General features: G+C 50.0%; 2 protein-coding genes across 5 annotated transcripts; one reads left to right on the forward strand and one right to left on the reverse strand.

Moving 5' to 3' along the window:
- Nucleotides 1-66: 66 nt before the first annotated feature.
- GOLGA7 (golgin A7) lies at nt 67-5,207 on the reverse strand. Of its 2 annotated transcripts, none has more exons than XM_035562771.2 (5): nt 4,971-5,207; nt 3,710-3,862; nt 3,259-3,360; nt 2,111-2,174; nt 67-1,331 (listed from the first exon to the last, which is right to left on the reverse strand). In XM_035562771.2, exons 1-4 carry the CDS (start codon nt 5,079-5,081, stop codon nt 2,127-2,129), a joined length of 414 nt encoding a protein of 137 aa, XP_035418664.1. In that variant the 5' UTR covers nt 5,082-5,207; the 3' UTR covers nt 67-1,331; nt 2,111-2,126. The 2 variants fall into 2 exon arrangements, with proteins under 2 accessions (XP_035418664.1, XP_035418665.1); XM_035562772.2 differs by having other exon boundaries at nt 67-1,334.
- A 293-nt stretch (nt 5,208-5,500) lies between these two features.
- Nucleotides 5,501-25,671, forward strand: LOC118256076 (uncharacterized). Of its 3 annotated transcripts, XR_007709180.1 has the most exons (4): nt 5,501-6,346; nt 20,517-20,603; nt 21,913-21,980; nt 24,557-25,671. XR_007709180.1 is itself a non-coding variant. In XM_035562773.2 (2 exons), the coding sequence occupies exon 2, from the start codon at nt 10,136-10,138 to the stop codon at nt 11,327-11,329; it is 1,194 nt and encodes a 397-aa protein (XP_035418666.1). In that variant the 5' UTR covers nt 5,501-6,346; nt 10,001-10,135; the 3' UTR covers nt 11,330-11,565. The 3 variants fall into 3 exon arrangements, 2 of the variants coding, with proteins under 2 accessions (XP_035418666.1, XP_050571734.1); XM_035562773.2 differs by lacking the exons at nt 20,517-20,603; nt 21,913-21,980; nt 24,557-25,671 and adding an exon at nt 10,001-11,565; XM_050715777.1 differs by lacking the exons at nt 20,517-20,603; nt 21,913-21,980; nt 24,557-25,671 and adding an exon at nt 10,001-11,565 and having other exon boundaries at nt 5,501-5,666.
- The last annotated feature ends 653 nt before the right edge of the window (nt 25,672-26,324 follow it).

A 26,324-nucleotide genomic window follows, 5' to 3' on the forward strand; every position in this document is an offset into this window, starting at 1 on the left:
TGCTCACCCCCAAAAAGCCCCGCAGTGCTACTTGATGCAAAACAGTGCTACCAAATACGACACGGACACAGTTTAAGAAAAAATTTACTAATCCATTAGTACTTCTGCCAATATTGCAACAGATGTGAAAGGCAAACAGTTACAGTTTTAGAAAAACACATTTTATACAATTAAAATATGAAACAAATCTCAAAAAAAAATCAGTGGCTGAGTAATAAGCCTGGAATTTCAGATCCAGTATTAGCACCTACAGTACCACCAAAAGCCAAAACACTTGATCTATTCTGCGGAATTTTTCTGTTTCTAAATTCAAGAATTCCTTCCACGATTGGACAGTGGTGCTCAGCACCAGGACATCCTTGCTTTGATAATGGAAAAGGATACAAGAGAAAAGTATCAAGCCAACCCAGTTTGTAAGAACTTAACTTTAGCAGGTATTGCTGAGGAATGTCAATGCATGGGAGATGCTAAATAATGCACAGCTCTACTCTTCAATAGTGTGTCAGCAGACAGAGTTAAGACACCATCTTATACAACATCTAAGTTTGTCAAATCAGTGTTTTCCTATAAATTATATATAATAAATCCATAAAGAAACAGTTTTACACTTCACATATTAATCGGAGTAGGGTAGGAATTGTTTATTGGTTCAGCATCCATTTTACTGTACTTACTGTTTTATGCATGAATAGACCCCCCTCTTCTGATGAGCATTGACAGATGCAATAGCAACATATACACAGTAGTAGAAAAAACATTAGTATTAAAGTCCAGCTATTCCTCCCCCTTCTAGGAACAGCCAAAACATTAAAACAAGAAACACTTTGCCTTCTAGTTTTCCACGAGAATCAGCATGGGAAGCTTAAAATGCTTGTTGCCTTGAGTCACTTCTCTCCAGGCAGAGGCACTGCATATCCCCTCACTGCAATACTGAACAGGAGGGAAGGCCTTGTTTCCGGGAAATTCCCAACTCTGACTTGTAGCTTTCCAAAGCCCGACTGATGTACAGAAAGGTTTAATAACTAGGGAGGAACAGCACTGCACTTACGTGACTAAAACTAGATTTCTGTTGGGCCAAGCGCCTGGTTTCTTTCAGAAGAGAATGCAGCTTTATCACTTCTTTTTCTTGAAAAAACTAAGAAATAATCTCATTGCTTAAAAATTTGCCACAAAATGGATGCTGATCAGCTGGGTCACCCCATGTGGAACAGAGTTTTAGGAAGTTAGTCCTTGTAGTAGATGGCACTGTGGATCTGGCAGCAGAGAGAAGAATGATGCTCTAAAGTAGGAGGTAGGGGAACTTTGATACAGCAAGTCCACTGTTGAGCTATCTGCTAGAAAAGAAGTTTCATATTATTAGAAACTTTTAGAAAAAAGTGTACAAGCCTTTACATAGATATATTGTGTTTTCTTAGAAGGCACACAGCAAGAAAACTAGGCTATGCAACAGAATATAGAAGCTCATCTTCTATCTGCTTGGAACCAATAAGGTAAAATGCAATTACTCATACTGATTTGTTCAGGATTCTAGGGCTAATAATAATAACTCCTAGGCAAAACACCTCAATTTCACAAGTGCTGGAAACACAGCAGCTTTTAAAGTAGAGCTCGCTACGAGGCATCTCTAAAAACAGGAAAAAGTTCTATCCTTCACAGCATTAAAGGAAGAGCAGTCACTATTATAGCACCATCAATGATTTCTCTTGAATATTTCTTAATCTCTTATTCCATTAGTCTGAAAATTATTCAGTGATCCAAATAAGAGCTTAAATATTGTTCTATTTTAAAGTCTAGATTTAAGGGTAAGCCTTAAGTTTGTCTACAATAATACAGCACAAGTTAGGTTTATATGTATTTGCACAAACAAGACCTGAATTTGTTAATTTTGTTAAGTTTTATACCATCTGAACTGTATTAACATTAAGTGACACAATGCCAAGTATGGATATTTCTACATATTCAGAAAAGTGAAGCCACACGAGATTTATGTGAAGAGCCTTTGATTACATGCAGCAGTTGGACAAATATTTTGTCTCAGTAAGAGTCTACATCTTTGAGCACACAAAAAAAAGAAGTTGAGATTGGCATCTAATATAATGTTAATGTGTACCTGAGACTCCACAGTTTTATCTTCCACTGCTCATACCTCTGTCTTCATAAATGGTAATTTCAATCTGCACAGAAAGGTTGTTAGGGAAACATACTATGGAAAGATTATGAAAATAAAAAAGAGTGGAAAAACATTATGATAGTAGAACTTTAGTCCTTGTGCTTCACACCTGCTGTTTCAAGGCTAGTTTCACAGCTACAAAACAAATGGAACTGTACACCTAAGAGGTGTCTCATAAAATCAGTCTGTTGATACAGCCCAGGCCTGTTCTGAGAACAAGAACAAAAGATGCTGTATATGGAGAACTTGTGAGCCTTGCCATCTTCTCTTAAAACTCAGGAAAGGCTATGCACTGGACAAAAGTTAATGCTTCTGTGGTTCAGGTATTAATTCAATAGCCAAACTAAGAATGCTTTTACTCAAATTGAATGTTTTTGCAACTGCAAGGGATTAGGCTTAGCATGCATTTAATTGGCACTCTCTGTTTCAGTTTGCTTCAGTGTCAATATTGACAAAACATAATGCAGGTAACTCATTCTATCCCTAGATTTGATATAACTTTGCAACTAGTAAGGTAACATCTAGACAAAATGCCTGCACTGTGGTTCAGGCACTGAAGTAAAAAGATTCCAATAAGCCACGCTACATCTAAGAGCAAGCACTAGTTTGGTATGATCAACTTACAGCGATGTGCTATGGCGAAGTTTTCACTAGAACATAGGCTGAGCATTGCAAATGAAGCCACAGCAATCTCTTGCTTTCATGACGTCAATTTCAATCCTACCAAGTTGGTCACTTTTTTCCCCAAACAGCCAAACTTCATTTTCAGAGGTCACTGAAGTAGAGAAAGCATCTCATATGTTTGACGTTCTCTGTTTATACGTACTGTGTTTTCAAGAAAGTCTCGAAGGAGAGATTCTAATACTGCATTTCTGTTGTATTTTATTAAAAAGTCTTCTGATCTGACAAATCTTAGTGTATTAAAGTCTGACCAGAGAACAGCACACAACTGGAGTAAAGAGATTAATCATGTATTCTGTAGTATTACAAATCAAGGATGACTGGAGGGTGCCATAGTAACAGAGAGAAACAGGTAGCATATCACAGATGGACGAGTCAGGAGAATCTTAGAAACCACAGAAGGATACAACTCTTAGTCCTCTTTCAATGGGATCTGTCAGAAGTAGGCCCTGAGGAGCATAGATCTTCTCATTCTGTTCCTGAATGAACTTGGCAATTTTCTTTAGAACCTGGTAATAGAACAGCCCAAAGGTCAGTTTCTTAAATCACGTTTCCCTAGAGTAACAGCCCAGCAGAATCACAAACATAACATCAGGACAGCCCAGCATCACAGTGCCAATACCCACCAGAGACAGAACTTGCAAGATTCCCTGATGTATAAACGATCATTACACTGCTCAGTCTGACTAAAGTCTGTCTGATGTATACATGAAACAACCCTGCAGTAAGATCCAGACTCTAAATGGAATTTGCACAGCAATGGTACAAGTCACAGAAAACCTACCAGGAAGTAAATATTTAACTGATGTCTATGGACATCCTGCCTTCTAAGCAACACAATAAACAGAAGAAATGCACCTTTTCATAATGTGTTTCCATGCACAAGAAGATAGTATAGGCAGTCAGACAGGCCAGACACCCTTCAAGATAAGATTGGCCCCCAAGTTTTTCAGCTTCCGCATAAAGGTTATTCAGTGTTCGTACAGTCTCTTCAAACTGCTGCCTATCAATCTGCAAGAGAAAGTCAAATTTAGCCATCGCACTGCACCCTCCACATTTCAGAACTCACCGATGCCTTCAGATACCTGCCTTCATTTATTGCTGTTTGTGCTTCCGTGCTTTTTTAGAAGTGTCACCTACTAACATTTTAAACAGACACTGTGTTTAAAGCCAAAGCCTGGAGGACACTGAGTTACAGGCCAGTAATTCTTTGTTAAATATCCACCAAGCGATTAGACCCAGTCTGAATTCCAACACAATCTGAATGTAAAGCCATTAAGAGTAAAATAACTAAATCAAAGTGCAATTCAGACGAGGGGGGGAAAATGGGTTAATTAACAGACATACAGAGATCTGGTAGATTAAGAAGAGCATTTAAGAAGTGAATTGATTGAGCTAACTCTAGATATCAGTAACTCCTTGCTGGTCCTGAAGTGTTGGTCAAACAAGCTCTCTATAGAACACACAAAAACAAACGAACAAAAACACACACACAAAAAGGGGGAAAGTAGAAGAAAAGCACAATGACAGGAAGAAAAGACATCAGCAAGGAGCTGTTTTGTTACTCTTGAAGATACCCCATCCGACTACATTAAGCCAAATGAAGGCACTTGAGATGGCACTCAGATGGTGTCTGCTGCACAGGACCAGCAGAGCTGTCTGGTGTCCACAAGAGAGGGCAGTGTTACTGCACCGTGGTGCAACAACGCACGCTTTATTCCCAAGGAAATAACCAGCTCATTCTACTTCACTGCCATAAGAGACAGCTGTCCTCTGCAGCACTGCAGAACGCACAAACACCATCGTCTGAGGAACGTCGAAAAGAAGCATTAGCTATCTCTCACGCACGTTTTGACCGTAAATTACAAACACTTCCCTACCCCCCGGCCAGGAGCGGCGCTCAGGCGGCACAACCTTTCTACGCCCGCCGCCAGCCCCCGAAGCAGGACGCGCTCCTCAGCTTCGCAGCCGCGCCCCCCTCCCGCTGCGCGCGGGGCAGGAGCGAAAAGCGAGGCTCGGGAAGCGCCGGCACCTCGAGACCCAGGGACCGCCCCGGGGGCCTCGGCAGCGCCCGGCGCGGGCCGGGGCCCGGGGACACCGCCCCCGCCGGTTCCCTCACCCGGTTCTCCAGCTCGGCCGGGAACTTGCTCTGGAACTGGCAGCGCGTCCCGCCGCTGTAGTCGCGCTGGATGAACACCTTGCCCGACACCGGCGCCTGCTGCGGCCTCATCGCGCCGCCCGCAGCGAGCCCCCCCCGCCCCGCTCCGCCCCGCTGCGCTCCGCCGGGCGCCGCCGCCTGACGGCTGCTGCAAAGGCGCAGGCCCCGCTGCGGGCGGGACGAGGGCGGAAGTGCCGTGCCGCGCACGCGCCGCCCCTTCCCCGGCCCCAGGGAGCGGCAGTGCGCAAGCGCCAGCCGCCTCGCCGGGCCTCTGCGCATGCGCGCAAGTAGCCCGCGTCCCATTGGCTGCGTGGCGATCACTGCCCCCCCGTCACCTCACCCGGGCCGTCGCCCCGCCCCCGGGCTGTATCCCCGCCCCCCGGGGCGTCGCCCCGCCCACGGCCCGTCGCCCCGCCCCCCGGCCCGTCGCCCCGCCCCCGACCGTCCCCTCGCCCCCTGAGGCCGTCGCCCCGCCCACTGGGCTCGCCCCGCGCAGGGTCCCGCCGCCCGCCGGCTGCGCTGAGCCGGGCGCCCCCAGTGCTGCGGAGGAGGCGCCCCGTGCACCTTGCCGTGCGCAGCGCCTTGTCCACAGCGCTCTGTTTCTGCCTGTGAATCTTTTCCGTCCTTCAGAAGAAGCCGGTGGCACTTTGCCGTGCGGTAACGAACTGTTCGTTTGCGGCCGGTGTTTGTATCGGGGGCTCCTCTGCGGAGGAAGGGGAACTCCCTAAGGGCAGTGCCCACGCCCGGGGACCCTCCTTAAAGCCCCATGGGGCAGCGACTCCTGGGGGAGGCTGCGGCTCCGCTGAGGAATCACGGTCCTGAAGTTCACACGTTGCATCTTTTAGGTGGTAATGACGGTTTTCTCACGGTTAGGTGGAGCAGGATGGGTGACCCGTTCGGTGATAAACTAGAGCTGATTGATACGGTGGTGCACGGAAGGTCAAGAAGAAGGTTACTCAAGGGCATAGAGTGGTAACCAGTTAGAATTAGAGGAAGTGGGAACAGATAAGAGGAAGTTGCTAGGCTCGGACGAGCCTATAGAGAGGGGCAAGACCTACGAGTGATCAAAAGGAATGCACCAATCGCAAGTCTGTACCTATGCATGCTAGCCGCGTGTAGCTGGCTCAGAAGCTATAGAATAGCTTGCATTGGAACAATAAAGGGTCTCCATTTCTCGACTTTCTTGGAGTCCGTGTCTCCTTTCCCTTCAAATGGTGACCGCGACGTGATTTGCGGAGGAGCAGCGCTGCAAGGAGCGTCCGAAGGGAACCCAGCCGAACGAGGCAAGCTCGCAGCCGGACTGCAGCTTCAACCCCGGGACATCACCTGGAAGGCAGGTGAGCGGCTGGGCATTAATCATGGGAGCTAACCTCTCTGTGGAGGAAGAGGCCATAGTAAAATTGCTAACGCAACTATTAATAAAAAGGGGAGTAAAATATGATCCATTTAAGATAAAGCTGCTATTGAAATTTTTGCAAAAGCAAGGGGTCCCCTCGACAGTCTCCACAGTATTTGATGTAAAAACTTGAGACCAAGCGGGGGAAAAAATATGGGAAGCAGCGTCCAGTGGGGATACTAACGCTGCTGAGGTTATGACTACGTGGCACCTGGTAACTGAGATTTTAAGGGCGTGGCAGGCGGAAAAGAAGGTACAGAACGCCGCCACCCAGGCGATCCTGACAGCAGCTCCGGGGTCAGAGTCCGATAAGCCACCAGAACAGTACAATTTAATAGATCTGGGGGATGACCGGGAAGAGGGTCGCGGACCCACACTGCTAAACCCTACTCTGCGAACCCCCTCGGCTCCCACATTGCCTCCCCTTAACAATGCCTCCTTGGGAGCTCGAGTTTTTGATCCACGGGAACGATGGGAGCAGGTGCGCCGGGAGGCACTAAAGGATGGCGACCCAGTAGGAATGGCTTTACTGGTACAAGTGCAACCCAACGGCCCAAATGAGTATAACGCTTTCCAGTGGGACCTGATTAAAGAATTAAGAAAGACTGTGACCACATATGGGCTACACGCATCACTTACTCAATCATTGTTAGAAAATGTTATGACTGGTCAACTGTTGGTGCCGTACGATTGCCGCCAGATAGCCGCGATGATCTTAACGCCAACACAAAAATTACTCTGGGAGCAAAAATGGAAAGAAGGGTGCAAATCAGCCGCCCTGGGTAACATGGAATGACAGCCTGGCGACCCCCTCTGGGGAGCCGGGATCCCACAGTTAATGCGGACTGAGCCGTTACTAGATCCGAGTTTGCAGGCTAGGCTCAACGATGCCATCCTGCGGCAGCCCGCGTCTTTGGCCCTCCAGGCTATGCTGAAGTTGCCTCAAGTTGGAAAGGTCGAACCCTCATTTAATAGCATCAGGCAACAAGTTAGCGAGCCTTATATGCAATTCATTGATCGATTGCGAGGTGCTTTGGACAAACAAATTGACAATCGCGAGGAGAAGGAGGCCCTTATGCTTAAACTGGCTGTGGAAAATGCGAATACAGACTGTAAAAAGGTGCTTCAAGCTCTACTTGTCAATACCACATTAGTACAAATAATAGAGGCATGTAATCGAGTTGGGTCCATAGAACACCACACTGCCGCTTTGGCCAGAGCTTTTGCTGCGGCACTTCAAATCGGAGGTAAACGGTGTTTCCGCTGCCAAGCCCCGGGACATTTTGCTGCTGAATGCCCACAGCAGGGCGCGGGAGGGGGACGTGGTAACCCTGCTCCTCCCGCGGCTTGCCCACGATGCAGCAAGGGATGGCACTGGGCCAGCCAGTGCCGTTTGAAGTATAACGCAGAGGGACAACCTTTACAACTGCGGAAGGGAAATGGGAAGCAGAGCACAGGGCGGGGCCGTGTGACAACACAAGTGCTCCGGCCCTCCGTTGTGGGCGGGCTGTCCTTGCGGAATTCACCACCCCAGTGATGATGACCGCTGGACCGCAACCACAGCAGACCACTGCTCCAGTGACTCCACCGACTACGTCACCGTGGACTCCCTCACCGCCAAAACCCGAGGAAGCGCCGGATTGGATGTCTCCACAGTAGAGGACTGCACCCTTTGGGACACTCGGGTGCGCAAAATAATGCTGAACGTTAACGGACCAATAGGTAAAGGATATAGCGCGCTCCTGTTGGGACGATCAAGCACCACCTTAACAGGACTTTTTGTACTGCCTGGAGTTATTGATGCTGATTATGAAGGGGTCATACAAGCCATGGCATGGACTCCCTCGCCACCGGTGCTTGTGCCAAAGGGTACCAGAATTGCCCAGTTGATATTATTTAAAGCAACGGTTCCCCAAGCAGAACAGTGCAAGCGATGTGACAGGGGCCAGAATAGCTTTAAACAACATTGAGGAAAAAATTTCAGCCCAACAATGCCAACGATGTGCGGAAGACTTACACATTCAACTCTATATATGCAACCAGGACCCAAAACCTTTAGCGACCATCGCACAATGGGATCCCGCCGCAGCCAATCCACTATTGTTACTAGAATGGGTGTTCTTACCTCATCAACCTACTAAGACATTCGCGACCCACATTGAAATGTTTGCAGCCTTAATTAAGAAGGGCAGAGAACGTATCGTAGAGATAGCCGGAGAGGAACCAAAAAGCATTGTTATTCCAATAGTTAAGGACTACCTCGACTGGTGCCTCCAGAATAGCATTGAGCTGCAAGCAGCCCTTGCGGGCTTTGATGGTCAACTAGATATACACCTCCCATCTCATAAAATGTTCACCTATTATAATAATGTGCAATTTGAGGTTAAGCCCCTATATAGATGGCACTCTGTCCAAGGACAAACTGTATTCACTGATGGGTCAGGGCAAATGGGAAAAGCTGTAGTTACATGGGAACAAGGAGGCCAGTGGCACCATATAATAGAGAGCATTCAAAGCTCCCCCCAAATAGTGGAATTACATGCAATAATAATGGCATTTAAACGATGGCATCAGGTCCCAGTGAATATTGTGTCAGATTCACAATATGCAGTGGGAGTAGTACAATGAATTGAACGATCTCAAATCAGGCACATTCAGAATGAAGCACTATTTGCAAAATTCAAGAAATTGCTATTCCTCGTCGAGCAACGTACCCATCCATACTGCATAATTCATATTAGGAGTCACACTACCTTACCGGGTTTCTTTACAGAGGGGAATGCCCTAGCCGACCAGCTAGCTAACGTAGCATTGCAAGTCCCGGTACCAAATACGCTATCTCAGGCTCGTTTGTCACACCAATTCTTTCACCAGGCAGCAAAAGTATTGTCCAGACAATTTGCCATCCCTATCGGAGAGGCAAAACTTATAGTCCAAACCTGCCCAGATTGTCAACAGCAGTCAGGCCCGCTGACTACCGTCAATCCTAGGGGCCTCTCCTCCCACCAGATTTGGCAAACCGACGTTGCTCACATTCCTGAATTCAGAAGGTTAAAATATGTTCATGTATCCATAGACACCTTTTCACACGCAATCTGGGCCACGGCAATGGCAGGCGAGACTAGCCGCCATGTCCAAGCACATTTTCGTGCAGCCTTTGTCGCCCTTGGTATCCCCAAAGAAATAAAAACAGATAATGGCCCTGCATATGTCAGCCACTCTACAACGGTGTTTTTCCACATTAGGGGTATCACGCACAAGACAGGCATCCCACACTCACCCACAGGACAAGCCATAGTAGAATGAGTCTACCGCACAATAAAAAACCTGCTAGCAAAACAAAAACAGGGGGAGACTCAAGAGACACCACAGAATAGGTTAGCTAAAGTAATCTATGTTATGAATCATTTAACACTACCCTTTCAACAGGAAGATATACCACCCATTATTAAGCATTTTAAAACAATGGAATCAGGACTAACGTCAGTTAAAACAGGAAAAGCGATGGTTATGATGCGAAACTTGGATACCGGGGGGTGGGAAGGACCATACCAGCTGATAACCTGAGGGCGAGGGCATGCTTGTGTCTCCACAGGACAAGGACCACGATGGGTGCAGCCCGTGGCATGCGACCTTGGTTGGGACAACCGCCCTCCTCCACCTCTGCAGTTTTGGTGCCGCATGGGTCTCAATCCAGCCCAGATGAAACATTTGGGTCACCCTCGCCAACATGACGGAACAGGACCATGTGTGTCTCTCTATGGCCAGCGCGGGCAATCCATTCACAACCTGCTTGGTCGGGATTCCGCTATCAGATAACGAACTTACAGCTTCGGTCAACAGTATGGGAATAGGGGCAATCCTTACGGCAGGGTGGAACGCCTCTGATACAGGAAACGCCTCTAGGGAGGCAATGAACAACTGGGATGGCTGGGCTGCCAACTTACCGATAGCCCCGTTAGAGCCTCAGGAACTAGACATCTTAGGGAGGGTTAATGCACTTGCCTGCCTAAAATTCAATTATACTGGGAAAAATATCACCGCGGTCAATATAACGGCTAATCTATCTGTATACCAGAATGAATCTGAATGGTGCAATTACACCACCCCTAATATATCGAGGTCCTCAAATGCACCCTTGGCCTTGCCAACCGGAGTGTGCCTTATTTGCGGGGACCGAGCTTGGCAAGGTATTCCCTCTCATATTGTAGGAGGACCTTGCACCTTGGGACGCTTAACTTTATTGACACCCAACACGTCTATGATCTTGAATATCACCAAGATCCATGGACGACCAAAACGATCAGTTAATCATTTCCAGGAAGACTGTAGGAATAATTTGGATTTTTGGGAGGCAGATAAAGTTATCACAGCCTCCATCCTTGCACCTGGTGTCGCTGTCTCCCATGCCTTGACAACGCTTAATAAATTAGGGTGTTGGCTTGCCAAACAAAACAATGCCACGTCTGCTGCATTAAGTGCTTTGCTGGCAGATACGGATTCCATTATGCACGCCACTCTGCAAAATAGAGCAGCTATTGATTTTCTGCTATTAGCCCAAGGTCATGGGTGTGAAGAATTTGAAGGCATGTGCTTTATGAATCTGAGCAACAATTCTCAGATGGTATTTCTTAAAAAAATGAATGAGTTGTCTGATAAGCTAACGACAAGCTCACTGGGATTGCAGGCATGGCTAAAAGGATTAGGAATAACTGGGTGGTTGATGGAGTTGATGAAAGGGGTGCTTATTTTGCTTATTGCATTTGTTGCAATTATAGTAGTTGTACCGTGCCTGTTGCAATGTTTGCAAAAAATGATTAATCGCTCAATACGCACGATCTGGGTTGTAGAAACAAAAAAAGGGGGAATTATGGGTGACCCGTTCGGTGATAAACTAGAGCTGATTGATACGGCGGTGCACTAAAGGTCAAGAAGAAGGTTACTCAAGGGCATAGAGTGGTAACCAGTTAGAATTAGAGGAAGTGGGAACAGATAAGAGGAAGTTGCTAGGCTCGGACGAGCCTATAGAGAGGGGCAAGACCTACGAGTGATCAAAAGGAATGCACCAATCGCAAGTCTGTACCTATGCATGCTAGCCGCGTGTAGCTGGCTCAGAAGCTATAGAATATCTTGCATTGGAACAATAAAGGGTCTCCATTTCTCGACTTTCTTGGAGTCCGTGTCTCCTTTCCCTTCAGAGCAGAAATAATTAAGCAGGGCCACAGCGATTGTTTCCTGGTACCTGACGGCCGGAGTTCAGTCTGGCAGGAATTCATTGTGCTCTTCTGCTAATTTATCAGCTTTTTAGCAGGAAAAAATGGAAATGTGTGCTCCTCCTACCACAGGGGGTACAGAAATCTGTTTTCAGAGGAGCAGCTCTCCCACCCCAAACAGATCTGTGAGTCTGTGGCAAATAAATGGCAGGAACGGCTGCTGGGCTTACCGGGAATACACAGCAGGGTGGCAGACAGGGCCCGCGGGTGTCTGAGTGCGCGGGGACAGGAAGCAGCACAACACAATTTTAAAGATACCCTTTTTTGTTTGCATTTTGCCTTTGTGTTTTAGCTCTTGAAGTGGAATTTGTCTGGGAAGCTGGGAAGGCTACGGGAAAGGGATGCGCCCAGTGAGGGTGGATACAGCCAGGCCTCCCGGCCGTGTGCTGGGCACGGCTTGAGAGAGCTGGGGGCCCGCCCTGGGAGGTTCAAGGCTTCCACAAATCCAACACTGCTAGCATTTGCAATTTTCCCTTTCCACATTGGCCAGGCTGGGCTGCTTCATTCATGTCCTCGTCCTCGGTTAGGGGGCACCGGGCCGTTATAGGACCCCTGCCTGGTGGTGGGCTCTCAGCTGGCACTGCTGCCAGCCTCCAGCATCTGCAGCCTCAGGGCGCAGGTGGCCCTGGGGAGAAGCAAGACACAGCTGGCAACAGATGGCCCCCGCTTCGTAAGCAAGGCGGAATATGGGTTTGCTTTTCTAGCAAAGCAATTCTGGATTTGGATTTCTCTTGGCTGTCACAAGGTGATTTTGGCCTTCCACGGGGAGGTGGGATGGATCCTGTTATGCCTGCCTTAAAGCTTGGCACAAGGTCTTGCAAGTGTCAGGACAGCATGGGTAATTTGGATCTGTGAGGCTGCAAATTACCCCTCTCCCACAGTCGGTAGGTATTTACAGAGGGAGCAGGTTTCTGATAAAAGCAGACAAAAATGTATATATACTGAGGTCAGCTGGAAGCTGAAGCCAGATGAACTCAGGCTTTAATGGAAGGGCAATTAACTGTTGAAACAGCTTGCTGGTGGTCAGGGAGTATTCTCCATCACCCATTGTCTCCTGATTTCCAGGCTGAGAGGCCCTAAGTGGTGGGTTGGTGCAGCAGTCCCGTGTGGTCTTTCTGATCTGCAAGGGTTCAGCATCCTTACACCCCATCCGCCACTGAGATTGTGAATCATTTGTTGTCCCCTGCCAACTGCACCACAATTCAACATGGAAGAAATAAACACAAAAATGATTTATTTATTTTTTCACAGAACATAATAAGCAGCCTCCTTGCCATGCTCCAGAAAAGACCAGAAATTTTGCAACGATAAAATACAGTGAACAGCACCATAGCTGTCTGCAGACACACAGCTCCGGGGACACATCTGGAAGTTCTCCCCAGTTGGGGCTGGCAGCGATCGAGCTTCATGGCCAACTAGGGACGGGGACCAGCACAGGTTGCTGAGCTGCCCCCAGCCACTGCATCCCTGCTGCAGGCTTGCGGAGGAGCTGGGCACCCCAGCCTTTTCTGGGGCCCGGGCACTCTTTCTTGTGCTAAACAGTTTGTAAATGTGTAAATGCTTCCGATTTGCTTAGGGAAGAGTTAAAAAGCAGGAAAAAAAAGAAAAGGAAAGAAATCTGGCAAAGTGGTGAGCTGCCCCAGGAACCTGGGTATCAGCTGCTGCTGATCTCACCTCACCCTCCAGCCCCGCCTCTCCCTCTCCCATAGGAACAGCCTGAACTAATTAACCCTCTAGCACTCCATAATGAAGGCTAATAAACACCTAATGGGGTTGCTTGAACAATCTCCTCACGGGCTCTAGGAAACTCCAAGTCACTTGGAGGAGGCTGGGGAAGAGCAGGGAGTGCGGTGCTGGGTCTCTCCGCGCACCCGAGCCCCCAGCTCCTGCAGCCTGGTCTTGCTGCCCTTTGGCTGCCTGCAGCCTGGCTTCCCCCACTGGCTGGGATCTTCCTGCTCTAAGAGAGAGCTCCTGGTGTGCGAGCTGAGAGTGCTGCCAGCTCTGTGGACCTGTGCTTGCCCCTCTCCAGCCTCACCTGGTCAGTTTGCCTTGCTCACCTCTGGCGCGGTGCTGAGCGTCCCCTGGGACCCCCGCTCCCTTGCTGGGTACAGCTCCTAGCTGTGCAGACCTTCCCCGCGCTGTCCTTACCAGGGGATGAGCTCCGCTGGGCTGTGGGGCCCCACTTCTGCCACGAGGCCTGCCTTAGAGCAGCTGCGGCACACTGTGGGTGAGCTGCCCTGGGCAGGGGCTGGTGGAAATCCCCCAATGCAGGCAGGTGCTGTGCCCTCCTTGGGGACCCAGGTCACAGCCTGGTGATGGCAAATTGGGGCGATTCTTGCTGTGAGTGAGGTGATCAGCATCTCAGCCTATGCATCGCGGTGTGCTGGTGGGCTTCTGTGGATGGGTTTGTTCAGGATTATGAGCCCAAGTTCTGAAAGAAGCACACTCAGAAATAATCTGCTGTAAATACTGTACCAGATGGACTGCATCTTCCTAACCTTTAGCTGGTTCCAATGTGCAAACAGTTAAGATCATGATGTTAACATTTTCTCAGATGTTTTATGTGTGTATAAAATATTCTGAAAGAATGTGCTTTTGAATGCAGAGTTTGATCCAATTACAATTTTACTAGAGTTTATAGAAACATAAAAAATATGTTTTCAGGGTGTCTGAGATCCTGCTGGCCTTTGTAGTAAACTCTGAAGCCCTTGCAGTGGAATATAATTGCTACTACATAGGAGATGGTCAGTGGAATATTTATGGTCAGGTAAATGTGCTAATTCTTCAGTCCTGTACTTGGTCTCCTCTGCAGATGGATAATATAGGGTCACTTAAAAACAAATATGTTCCGTCTCTGCACCAAATTCTTTTGATTTCTGTTGGGGCTAAAGGCTTGGCTCCTGCAGACGTCAATGGATTTGAAAGACACTAAAAATACAACTTAAGAGCTCAGGACAACTATTCAGTGGGATGAGTTGCTTAGCTTATCTCCTAGCAAGTGCAAGAATAGATCTCCCTTATCCTACATGGTGACTGCAGCCTCTTATGGGCAGGTTTCCCAGAGATTTAAGTGAGAAGATATTTTTCCCTGGCTTAGCTGCAAGGCTGAATTAAGGAAGGAGACAAATGGAGTTTAATGGATGTTCATTTAAAGACATCCACTGTCATGCTTTTGGAATAGAAAAGATGGCAAACAGTGTGATCAGTGGGAATCTTCTAAGTTTGCTGTGTTATCGTGAAGGCTAAGCCTGGAAATGGTAATCATGTGATCTGTCCATTTCTGAAAGATGCATTTATTGTTTCAATATTTTATGACACCATGTGTAAGCAGTTCATAATTTTAACAGGCGACTTCTAATTCACCGTTTTTGAATAGGAATAAGACTGTTAAAATTATATAGCAAGTGTGCATGAAATCATAAATAAAGGTAGTAAATTACCCTGTTAAAGAGGCAGAAGCAGTCTCTGTCTCCCAGCTGCACACCGCGAGCCCCAGAGTTGCTTGGCCCCGTCAGACAAGAGCGTAGTGCTTTGGAGGGCTGCACCCTGGGGACTGCGTCTGTGCCTGCACCGCTGTGCAGAGGCAGGGAAACCCCGGCCTCGTCCCCCACAGGGAGCCCTGTGGACGTCACGCAGCGGGGCAGATGCAAGTTGGGGAACTCGAACAGCCGTGTCAGCTTAATGCAATTACTCTGTTTTATGGAAGCTCACGCACCTCTAGTGAAAACAGCGATACATAAAAGCCAGGGATTCTGGAAAGCTGCCCTGCCGATCCCCAGTCTTGTGGTGGTGCTTTCCAGCAGCTGTCAAACCTCAGCTTCCAAATGGCTCCAGGGTTGCTTCGGGGCCACTGAAAGAGGGCAGCAGCTTGTCCCATGCTGCAAGAGGTCAGGGACCTGGCAGAGGAAGCACTGTCCCTGCCTGCAGCAGGCAGCAACACTGGCCCTGCAGCGGGTCCTGAGCTGCTGGCAGATTCCCATGGGACAGGGGCCATGCGGGCAGGAGGCTCCCGTGCCCCGGTGCTGCCTGGGAAGGTAATTTGAACCTGCATCAGTGGGTATCTCGCTCAGTGTTTACACAGAAAAAGCAAGCGCAAAGAACAGGATTGTATTTGTTTTTTGTAAGTCAAACCAGCTGTGATCGAAAAGCTGCAGATCCTGCCTCTGAGAAATACCAACCATTGCTGCTGCTTGCGGCCGCTGCTCCCCTTGCCTCATGGGGTCTGGCTGTTCTCCCCTGTGGGATGCGGCAGGGGCACAGCCAAGGGGCTGCTGCCTGCGCTGGGGCTGGATGGGGCTGGTTCACAGATGGGTGCGAGCCTGAGGCTCCGGTGAGCCTGGCTGGCTTGGCATAGCACGTGGCCCTGGGAAGGACCACTGGCGTGGTTTGGCTATCTCTGGGTGCTCCCTGCAGCAGCTCCGATGCATCGGGTGCTGGCAACGGAGCTCCTGCACGCTGCAGGGCCCAGGTCCTGGCTCCTCTCCTGCCGGGACCTACCGGCGAGGCTGAGGTGCTGGAGAGGCACCGAGCCGATTCTGTGAATCTGCAGGGCGTTCTCCAGCCTGACATGACCGAACGTGGAAACCTGGGGCTGGTGGAGGAGACAGAAGAACTCAGAAACAAAGAGTCTTTCAGGCCACCTAATGCAGTGTAGATCCAAGAGGACAAATCGAATTTACAGGCATAGCTTAGATTGGGAGATATGCTTGCAAAGCCAATTTGTTTCATTTTATAGGCCTGAAAGATTCTAAGTTGGGGCTCCCTGTATGGTTTGAATTAGGTTTGGGTAGTGGTGTTCTGGAAAGCTAGGTTTGGAGAGGTTTTCGTGCAGTACATTTGTAGTTGAATAGGGGCCATCTAGCGCTTTTGCAATGTTTTTAAACAAAATAATCCCATGTCTGCCCCAAAACGAAGCTTCCACCTGGTTAAGAAAATAATGAATATTTGAAAATGGAAGTATCTCTCGTATTAGATATTTTGGATTAAGGTTCAAAACATCTATCAACAGAGAAAGTGAGAATTTCAAAGGGTGCTTTTTTTTTGCTTTTTTTTTTTTTTTAAATCCTGCCAGTTTGTATCTGTGCTGTTAATACATTTATCAGTTTTGTTGTCCACGACTGTGCAAAACACAAAAGCTATAGGGAACTGCTGTGTGAGACCTCAGCAACAAGGAAGCTTTAACAGGCTGCCACAGGGTCTGCTGGTGGAGATGCTCCCACGGCTGACAGGCTCAGGTGCTCTGCGAGGAAGCTTCCAAGGGGCTGTTTTGGCTGCTGCTGTCTCTGTGCAGAGCAGACGATGTCTGAGAACCAGTCCCTCTCCTAGCACAGAAATAAGAAGCGGCTGGGCAATGCGCTGTGGCTGTTGGTTTTGTTCCCTCCTCTGGCCGGGTGAGCAGGACCGTTCCCTGGCGGCGGTCGTGGTGCAGGCTGAGCCCACCCTGCTGCCCCCGGGCACCCGTCCCCCTGCCGCCGGTGCCCCAGCCCCCGGCACCTTCCTCTGGCACGGGTGGGAACCCAGCTGAGTACCGTCCTCCAGCACGAGGAGGCTCCCAGGCCTGCCAGCTCCGGGATACTTTTGCACCCTGCGAGCCCCAGGGAGCAAGGCAACTGTTTCGGCAGAAGGATAAGCCCCTGGCTCCCACTGCGATGCTTGGCTGCCAGAAAAGTTCCCCGGGAAGTAGCACAATCTTTGTTTAGTCATTAAAGCAGAAAAAGAGAGAGGGAATCTTAGGAAATGCTTGAAACGATTAGGTGATCTTAACTCTAAGGAGCTAAACAAATGCAAAGCAATCTCCCCCTGCCCTGGCCCCCAGCCCCTCGTGCTGCTGTAGAATGTAATCTCATTTCTAAACACACAATTACAGAAAATAAAAAGAAAAGAAAAGAATAATTAATTTCTGCTTCCTCATGCAAATCCTCTGACCAATCATTTAGGGATCAGGGGCAATTCAGCTTCTTGTGCAAATTCCAAGCTGAAGGCCTGAAAAAAAGCAAGTGAATAGATTTACTTTTCTAAGAACCAGAATTAACAAAGGTTCCATTTTCCATGGTTATGTGCCTGGCCAGACAGCTCTTGCTGACAAGCTCTCAAAAAACATGTGTTGGCCTGTTGAAAAGGCCCCAATGTTGACTGACAGACAATTGAAGTGACAAATTGTTTCATTGTACTTGGCAGGGAGAGCGCTGTATTAGATAATTATGGCGAGGAGGGAAGCGGCAGGTCACAGGTCAGAAGACACGTCTGACCCTGTTTTCTGAAAGCCCTGAAAGGAGCCCGCTCTCGGGAGAGCAGCACGGCGCTACTGGCGGTTTCTCTTCCCGTTGTGGTGATTAAGAGCTAACGAAGACGGAGAGGGTCCGGGCTTGCCCCCTGCTCGCCCCATCCCGGCTCCGGTGGGTCAGCGCCGTGTGCCGGCGCGTGGTGCCGCAAGGCCGAGCTCTCCTGCGAGGCCTGCTGCACCTCGCTGGTACCCGCTGGGAATGCGGGGGCTGCCCCTGTGCCTGCTGTGCCGCCCCGGTTCGTGCCGCCATCCCGGCAGCTCCGAGTTTCAGACCTGCACCTGATGTCCTGGTGCCTGAGCCCCACAGCTCGCGCTGGTGCGGGGATGCCGAGTGGCAGCGGGGCCAGCCCGTGCTCCCGAGGCCGGGGTTTTGCTGGCTGCGGCACAGTGCAGCTAATAATTATTGAAGCCTCTCTCCCACCATAGAAATAAAATACGGTATGGAATCACGGCACAGCTACTCCATTGAGAGCGCTGCTCAACTGAGTAATACCAATAATTCAAAACAGATGAGCCAAAGGCTCGAACACTATAGACTTAGTATCCTGATCTGCCCTGACCCCTGGCACTCGCTGAAAGTTACCTTGAGACTCGCCAGAGCTCTTTGTGACTTCTGTGAGGGTTATTTATTGCAAAGTCATAAATATTTGTTATGGATTTTCTCCATCAATCTACAAAATGAATTAGGTTAGAAAAAATTTATGTACTTGGATTTTGGGCATGTGTTTCTCAGGCAGGGGAGAAAAAGTAGGATCTCCATTGTGCAGAGGACGGGCTGCTGCAGAGCTCTGGGCTCTGCTGCCTGCGTTAATTAATTCCCTTCCGCAAACAGTTTAAAATGCACAGTATAGCTGAGAAGGGGGGAGGGAGGGAAGAGGCTCTTCTTTACTTCTCTCTTAAAATCTTCCATAAAACTATTTATGGGGGTAGGAAAATCTATTTCCCTCTCCTCCCTCCTGGATGCACTGCCAGCCCATTCAAAAACTGAAACTTTCAGCTTTCTGTCCCCAGAAAATCCACCTCGAGCCAACATCTCCCAGTCTCCTTCTGAGACTGGCACCAGCTGGGTGCAGCCGGGATGGGGAGGAGCGCCGGATCCCTTCCTCTCTGCCCCAACACACAGCTGCCTCAGGGCAAAGCCACCATGTTTTCCCACCCCTTGTTGGAGAGGACATGGGAGCAGGGGTGCTCCTGCCCTGCAGGGACTTTCCTTGTAAATTAAAAAGCTTTTATTCAGAAAAGCACTAAAGCAAGACCTTGACTTCCAGGATGCTCTGGAGGTCCCTTGGTGTGGTAGGATTCAGGCCTTGGTGGATGTGGCACCGGGTTGCTGTCCGGATCTGGAGGGAGTGAGTGGGGGCTGAAAGGCTGCAGTGTCTGGGAGAGGGGCCCTGTGCCTCTGGGGATGCTGTGGATGGAATGGGGTGCTGAAAGCAGCAGAAAGCATGTGCCCTCCTGGGGCTGGTGCTCTGTGCACAGGCCTGGCTCAGCAGCATCCTCCCTACCAGCCTTGAACAGCACAAAGCCTCCAGCCTGTTTTTGTGGTATCTAGTGCTTCTGCGCTGCCATCCTTGCAGCCTTTGAGGGTCTGGATTTGCAATAAAATGGTAGCCTACCTTATATCAGAGCTGCTCTTTCATGTGCTGGTGTGAAGCGAAATACACATTGGCTCTTCAGGACGTAGGTTTCTTTTTTTGCATTAGTTTTACAGGAACCCTCCAAAATTCCAGAATCTCTGGAAGCCACAAGTCATACCAACACTTTTAAGCTCTTGGCACTGTGGCTAATGAGCTGCTATGTTATTAGGCTATTGCTAACAATTACATTGGGCTGCATTTTTTGTTGTCGTTTTAAGATTGTGGCAGCTGTGCTTGCCCCGTGTGCGACGTCACCAAGCCCAGGACAGAATCTGCCTCAGTTTGGAGTGTTTTTGTGCTGGCTTTTCCTGTCTGTACATCACCCAGTTTCCATGGCCATGGACCAGGATGGATGATGGGCGCTTCTGCCTGGTGGAAGTGGCTGCATGGTGGAGGCAGTGCGGGTGCCACGTGAATTGCCACTGCGATTCACCCACGTCCTGCTCTCCCATGTCTGTCTGTCCAGCTACCCAAAAGCTCTTGAAAAGGCTTGTGTGAATGAGCTGACATAGCTTTGTTTCTGCTCCCCTGCTTTGCCCTTTACCCTTTGGCCTTTGCCCAGCTCTGTGGCCAGGGGAGCCAGGGTTTGGCCATAGATGACTGCACAGCTGGCCAGATGCTCTCTCAGGAGCACAATGAGCTGTGGCAGCTCTGCCCCCAGCAAGGGCTCGTCGCTCCTTCTGCTCTCTGGCATGCTTGCAAAAATGCCAGATGCAACATTTTTCTGTCACTGTGAGGAAGATTTCAGTGTGGGTCCTGCACCAGTGGCAGGGGAGCCGGCTGCTGTTCCTCTGTCCTCACAGCTTCAGCTTCATCTAGGACTGTATCTTGCCTGTGATGTGACTCCTGGGCTTGCTCTGCATGCTGTTGTAGGACTCATCTCGTGATTGCTTTCTCCTCTCCCATCTCCCTCTGCAGGTGGAAGCAGCCCCTCTCCGTTCCTGCCCAGTGAGGCCAGCTGGGGCCCTGTCCGGTGCTGGCGGTGCCGCTGTCCCTGTTCCCTAGGTAAGGTGTGTACCAGCTGGGTACGCCAGTGCCACAGACCTGTGCAGGTGTGTGTTTGGTAGGGTTGTGTCCACTGATGTGGAGAGCACAGTGAGAGCCCTGCTCACGAGTGGCATCCAGGCACGAGCATTGCTGCTCGCTGGGGGACACGCCGATGCCTACCCGGGGCTGGAGCAGATGGGTCTGCGCTGGGTAACGTGGTAGTGGAAAAAGTTGACAGAGGGAGCATGACACCAGGAGCTATTTGTTCAATCAATGATTTACCAGATGTGTACACTGTACTAAAGGCTTGTAAACATACTTTAATGGCCTGCTGTAAATCCAGGCAGTAGCAGTGCCAACTTCATCTCCATCGGACACGTTTTAGGAACAGCAGTGCAAGGGCTCTGAATCACTTTGTTATAGGCTCTGTCAGCTCTGCAATTGTGCATGTAAATCAAAGAGCCAATGTCCTTAGGTCAAAATTATTTGAATGTCAGGAATGGTTTTATGACCAGCAGCTTTTCCTTTTCTCGGTTCCCTGCCGTTTCTTGTCTTCCACAAACTGCATCTCCAGAACATTGGGTTTCCGTCTGAGTGCGTGGCTGTGTTTTCACTGACTAGGTTGGAAGTCTCTTTTGTTAATCATTGAAGCAGAGCATCATTAGTGAGAAGTGCAGAGTGTACACAAAGAGGAACTTGCCAAATTACTAATAAGCAGAAACTCCATCCATCTTAATGAGACAGGGTTAAGAAAATAGCAACCTAGAATATACACAATGGAGCCTTTCCACACTGTTTGTTTATCCATGTTAGAAAGTAGTTCAGGGCTCCATCTCTAGAGCTGGTCAGAGACTGGAGCATGGTTTCCAAACCACAGGCTGCTGATGCTCTTGCAAATCATCAAGCATGAGAAAGATAAATAAATAAATGGACAGACAGCTCAATAAATTATTAGAAGAGAGATAAGTATCCGGTTTCCAAACAATTGAAACACCACCACAACAAAACACTGGGTCTGGGCTCTCATTGCTGCTGAGCAAGTCAAGTCTGCACCAAGCAGCAGATGAAGAAAGCACGCTGCTCATGGCAGGGTGAGGAGCCCTCGCCACAGGGAGGGAGGTGACGCTGTACGGTGCCATTCAGGCAGTGCCTGGCTCCAAGCCTGTCCGCTGGGCACCCACACCGGTACCACCTCGCCTGGTTACGCACCACAGAGGAGGGCTGGGAGGGAGCGGAGAGAAACTTTCATTTAAGGAAAGCTGGGGGAAAATTGCAAATGCATTTATTTATTTATTTTTGTTTGTTTTGGTTTGGTTTTTGGTTACAGAGGGTCCAATGAAGAATGCCCGAAACACAAGCTGACAGCCTGGCTTTCATAGGAGGCTGAGAGACCTGGTGAGCTCTTGGGCCCCCAGGATAATTCACGTGCTCGCCTGGTGCACGATGCAGGTACCTCAGGTACCTGTTCAGGAGCCTGTGGTCCCCTCAGCGTTTGATTTACCACATCTGCAGGAGCGAAGGAAGAGCCGTGATGTGCTGGTCCCTCTGTGGCTCCTGTCAATGTACCAGGGTTCAGCCCACCGTGTGGAATGCCCTGCAGGGAGCTGCTGCCCACCTGCTGTGGGCAGAGCAGATCTCAGCCGCATCTGGTGATGTTGGGGCACTGCAGGCTGGATCCTCAGAGAGAGAAGTGTGAGGACAGACGTCTTCTTGTGGTGGGCAGGTCTCCAGCTCCATGCCTGAAACGTCTGGGCTGGAGCCTTCACCTTTCTTGGGCTCTTCACCAGTGAGGCCAAGGGTCCCTGTGTGCTCCATCCCCATGGGGCTGCCCTGGGGCACTGCAAGCTGGGCTGAACCCCATCCCGTCAGCCCGGCAGTGTGATTTCCACTCCCCAGTGACTTCCTTGGGTCACTGGCAGTGCAGCAGAGGCTTGCACCCTCACCGAGGTGTCTGCACACCTGTGCTGCCAAGCCACATTTTTCTTTTGTTGGGTAAGAAATGACTTGCAGCGCATTTCACGCAAGCAGCTCAGCTGCTGGCTATTTTATTGAATGCCAGCACACGCTGTATGTGATTGAGACAAACTTTCTATATGCTACAGACCCTCTCAGCAGCCTGCACCTGGTCCAGAGTGAAGCTGAGCCTCATAGAGAAGAATGTGCTGTAATGCAGCAAGTTATTACAGGATAAATATTTATAAGCCCCTGTAAATATTTGCCATTGGTTCCCTCCTGGGCTTTGGGGCAGACAGTCAGAGTTTTCAGCAGTGCTGAAGGCATTAGCTGTTGTAGTTCTTTATGCATTATCTCAGCTAGTAAACCCTTTGTTGATTGTGTTTAGTTATAGAATTTAATGGTGCTAATTTCACACTAACAGGAGACATCATTTGGAACTGCTGCATGCCTTGACCCTGTCCTAGCGTGGCCTGGTACATGGTGGGGGTGCTCCCTCCAGCCGAGTGATGGCGTGGGGTCATCCCAGCTGCAAAACCTTTGCGCACAGCCTCCCATGTGCGGGGGCGAGGTAACATCCCCGGCTGCATTGGTGTTATTGAAAGCTCAGAGATATCTGCTGTGCCAAACCAGGAAACAAACACAACAAAGCTAACATCCTCCTCGGCAGCTTGATCCCAGCAAGGGCTATCACTCCCAGCTGGTGTGTGGGGGGTGTCAAATCTAAAACAAATACTCCCTGGGGGGGTTCCAGGAGCTGACCCGCTGCAGGAGGTGGAGCAGGAGCCATGTGCTGCTGCAGGGGCCGCACGGCGGGGTCCCAGTGCGGGGATGTGGTGGGGTGACAGGGGCTGAGTGCCATGGGGCCATGCAGGACCTGGCATGGTGGCTTACAGTGGCTTTTGTGTCACCCGTGCTCGGGGCAGGGGCAGTGGATGCCTGTGGCCGGCTGCTGTCAGCTCTCCCATCACTGCTGCCTCTGTTGGGGCTGGGATGGGGCTACTGCAGCGGTGGGAAACTGGGGAAGAAATGCCAGGGCAGACAAGGCCGTGACTCCTCCATGCCCTCAAACACAGCAGTGAAACAATGGGCCCTGAGCAATAGTGCTTGCTGGATTGTTGCATGGGACTCTATTTGGGGGCTCCACTTTGCTGCTCATGCACGAAAGCCAGTCATTTGGCAAAAATCAGCTCAGTTAGCAGCCATTGTTCGTAAAGAGCCTGGGGCTGAATGGGCTCAGGGCTAATATATTCTATTATCCCATGCCTGCCTGTTCCCTGAGGACGTGGAGGGAAAGGCGCATTCCAGTCCCAGCGGCCAGCCGGGTGAGTGTGCCCTCCAGTCCTGGGCAGCGGCAGCAAGACTGGGAGGGACAGAGGGTGCAGCTCCCATCAGCCACAGTGGGGCCAGGGGCGCAGGGCGTGCGGCCACGCAGCGCCCTCGAGGTCGGGTGGCCACGGTGGGGGACGTGAGCAGGAGCAGCCTCACCGGCAGAGGAAGTGGTGGGGGTGGCAGAGAGCGGGGTCCCGCCGGCTGCAGGACAAACAATGGAGCCAGAAATAAGCATGGCTAATTGGACTGGGCTTTTCAAAGGGCAGAGAGGACTCAGGATAACCAAAAGCGTGCATGTTGCAAAGCATCTCATTTTTCAACAAGAATATGTTAGCCGCTGTGGGAGAGGCAGTGATAAATGGCTATAAAGCAAAGTTAAACGATGACATCGCAAACTATGCAGAGTCTTAAGAAGAACCGGGCTAAGTAATTATGAATGGAAATGACTGCACAGGCTTCACTCAGGAAAGTTAATGCCCAGTTTGGAAGGGGTTTGTCAGAATAGCAGCCCTTCTTGAGCAACTGCTAATTAAGAGGCCTTATACTGTGTATTATGCAATTTAATGGTCTAGACCAGAGCTGATAGTTTTTTTTAATTATTATTATTATTTATTTTTATTAAGCAAAAAGTGGTTTGTGGGGCAATTCTATTTCAGTCATCAATTCACTCTTGAATTCCCATACAGGTGTAGCTGCTGTGAATGCGCATTATCAAATACAGAAGAGAAGGCAGCCAGCAAAGACTTCTGCTGGGCTGAGGACAAGAATTGTCCAGGCTTTCAGTGTGGATGGCTTTAGCAACAAAGGCACACCATCTTGGAGCAATTCTGCTTGGATGAGGAGAGCTGAGCTGTGGCAGGCAGTCCTTTGAGCTCAGCAGCTGCTGTGCTGTGCGTCGGGGATGCAGCCAGCCCAGGAACCAGTGTGGGATGCTCTAGGTATGTGGTGCAACACATCTCTGGAAAGACTTTTACCTTTCTCCCTGTGGTATTTGTTGCGCTGGGGATAACCAGAATCCTGACTATAGTTTTATTGCAGTGTTATTGCTGTGGCCTTTGAAGAACTCCCCAATTTTTGAACAACAGCCTTCCAAAGCCCCCATCTTGTCTGCCTTGCTATGATGTGTCTATCACACTACTCGATCTAAAATAGCAAGATTATAGCACTGTCAAGAAAAACATGCCTATTGTATCTCTGAAAACGGTGATTTTACAGTTAAAAATTGAGAGTTACTTGCACAATTTGGTTTTGAGTGAGTGCCCCAGAAGAGCTGGGGTCTGTGTTCTGGACCAGACATTCGTGCCTGAGAATGAAACACTTGGCTACGAATAAAGATTCTTGAAAGAAATTCAGCCAAACAGCCCTCAAGCGGATCCGTGTCCTGTTCTGTGTACTGCAGTATTGCACGCTACTTGGACATTGTGTTGTCTTCTACATTCTCAAAAGATGTTTCAGTGTTTTTAGACTGGTATTGGTAAAAGCAATTCTAGGGTGTCAGACTTTCCCAAGGGTGAGAAGCCCATTTTGCAGCTGTTTCGTGGTGCAGTGATTGGTGCTTTGCGGCCATTTCCTGAGCCCAAGCAGCAGGAGAGGGCCTGCTCCATCCAATCACCTTTTCATTCATCGGCTGGCACCTTATGGCGAAGATTTCTCCTGTTTACAGCTGAATTCTCCACTTCATTAGCAGTGCTAACTGGCTGCTCTCTTCTGCTGGGTCTCAGGTGAAAGTGGCTCTTTCACGCTTCCAGGCTGCAGAGCCATGTCCATTTACCTCTCAATGAGGTGTAGTTCCTGCAGTAAATAGCACAAGCTGTTGGAGCAAAAGGCGGCAGCAGCAGCAGCAACAGAGCTTCGTGCAGGTCCAGAGGAGGGAGCTTAGGGAGCTCGCTCAGACGCGGGCCTTGGCACAAGGGCTGCTTGACGGCCAAATCTCGCACTTGCAGGGGCTGAGACAGCTCCTCCTGCCTGGCTGCAGCCGAGGGCCTTGCTCTGCCCGCGAGCAGCAGCAGGACCGGGTGCCTGCGGCGTGCTGCCGCTGCGCAGCTTCAGCTCCCAGCAGGACAGAGCCGGGCCGCCCAGCCGCAGCAGCTTTCCGCAGCAGCCCTGCTCGCTCTCCTGCAAATTCCGTAGTTGGGGTTGGAATTTGTCCCTGGGGAAACGAGGTCTGCACAGCCCAGTCCCCGTTCTCAGCAACGTCTGGACCTGGAAAAGCTGCTCAGGAGCCGAGGAGCCTCCCAGAGCCGCTCCGGCTGCCGCGCCCCGGGGTGCCCCGGAGGCAGCGGGACCCGGCGCAGCAGCCCCCGGCTCTCACGGGCTCTGGATGCCCGCGGAGGAAGCCGGGGCTACCGGGCGTGCTCACGAGGCCGAGCCCGCGGGACCCTCCCGGTGCCTCCGCCCTCCCCGAGCCCCTTCCGACGGCCGCCCGTGCCGCAGGTGCGCGGGGCAGCCGCCCGC

This window comes from Cygnus atratus, chromosome 27, assembly GCF_013377495.2.
Source record: "Cygnus atratus isolate AKBS03 ecotype Queensland, Australia chromosome 27, CAtr_DNAZoo_HiC_assembly, whole genome shotgun sequence".
Lineage (NCBI taxonomy): Eukaryota > Metazoa > Chordata > Aves > Anseriformes > Anatidae > Cygnus > Cygnus atratus.

What these genes read in the sequence shown, in the direction of transcription:
- GOLGA7 (XM_035562771.2), bottom strand. Translation starts at nt 5,081, where the DNA reads ATGAGGCCGCAGCAGGCGCCGGTGTCGGGCAAGGTGTTCATCCAGCGC. An exon ending in CGGCCGAGCTGGAGAACCGG is followed by an intron (nt 3,863 to 4,970) that starts GTGAGGGAACCG and finishes TTTCTCTTGCAG; the next exon opens with ATTGATAGGCAGCAGTTTGA. An exon ending in TTGAAAGAGGACTAAGAGTT is followed by an intron (nt 2,175 to 3,258) that starts GTATCCTTCTGT and finishes CTTTCTGTGCAG; the next exon opens with ATTGAAATTACCATTTATGA.
- LOC118256076 (XM_035562773.2), top strand. Translation starts at nt 10,136, where the DNA reads ATGACGGAACAGGACCATGTGTGTCTCTCTATGGCCAGCGCGGGCAAT.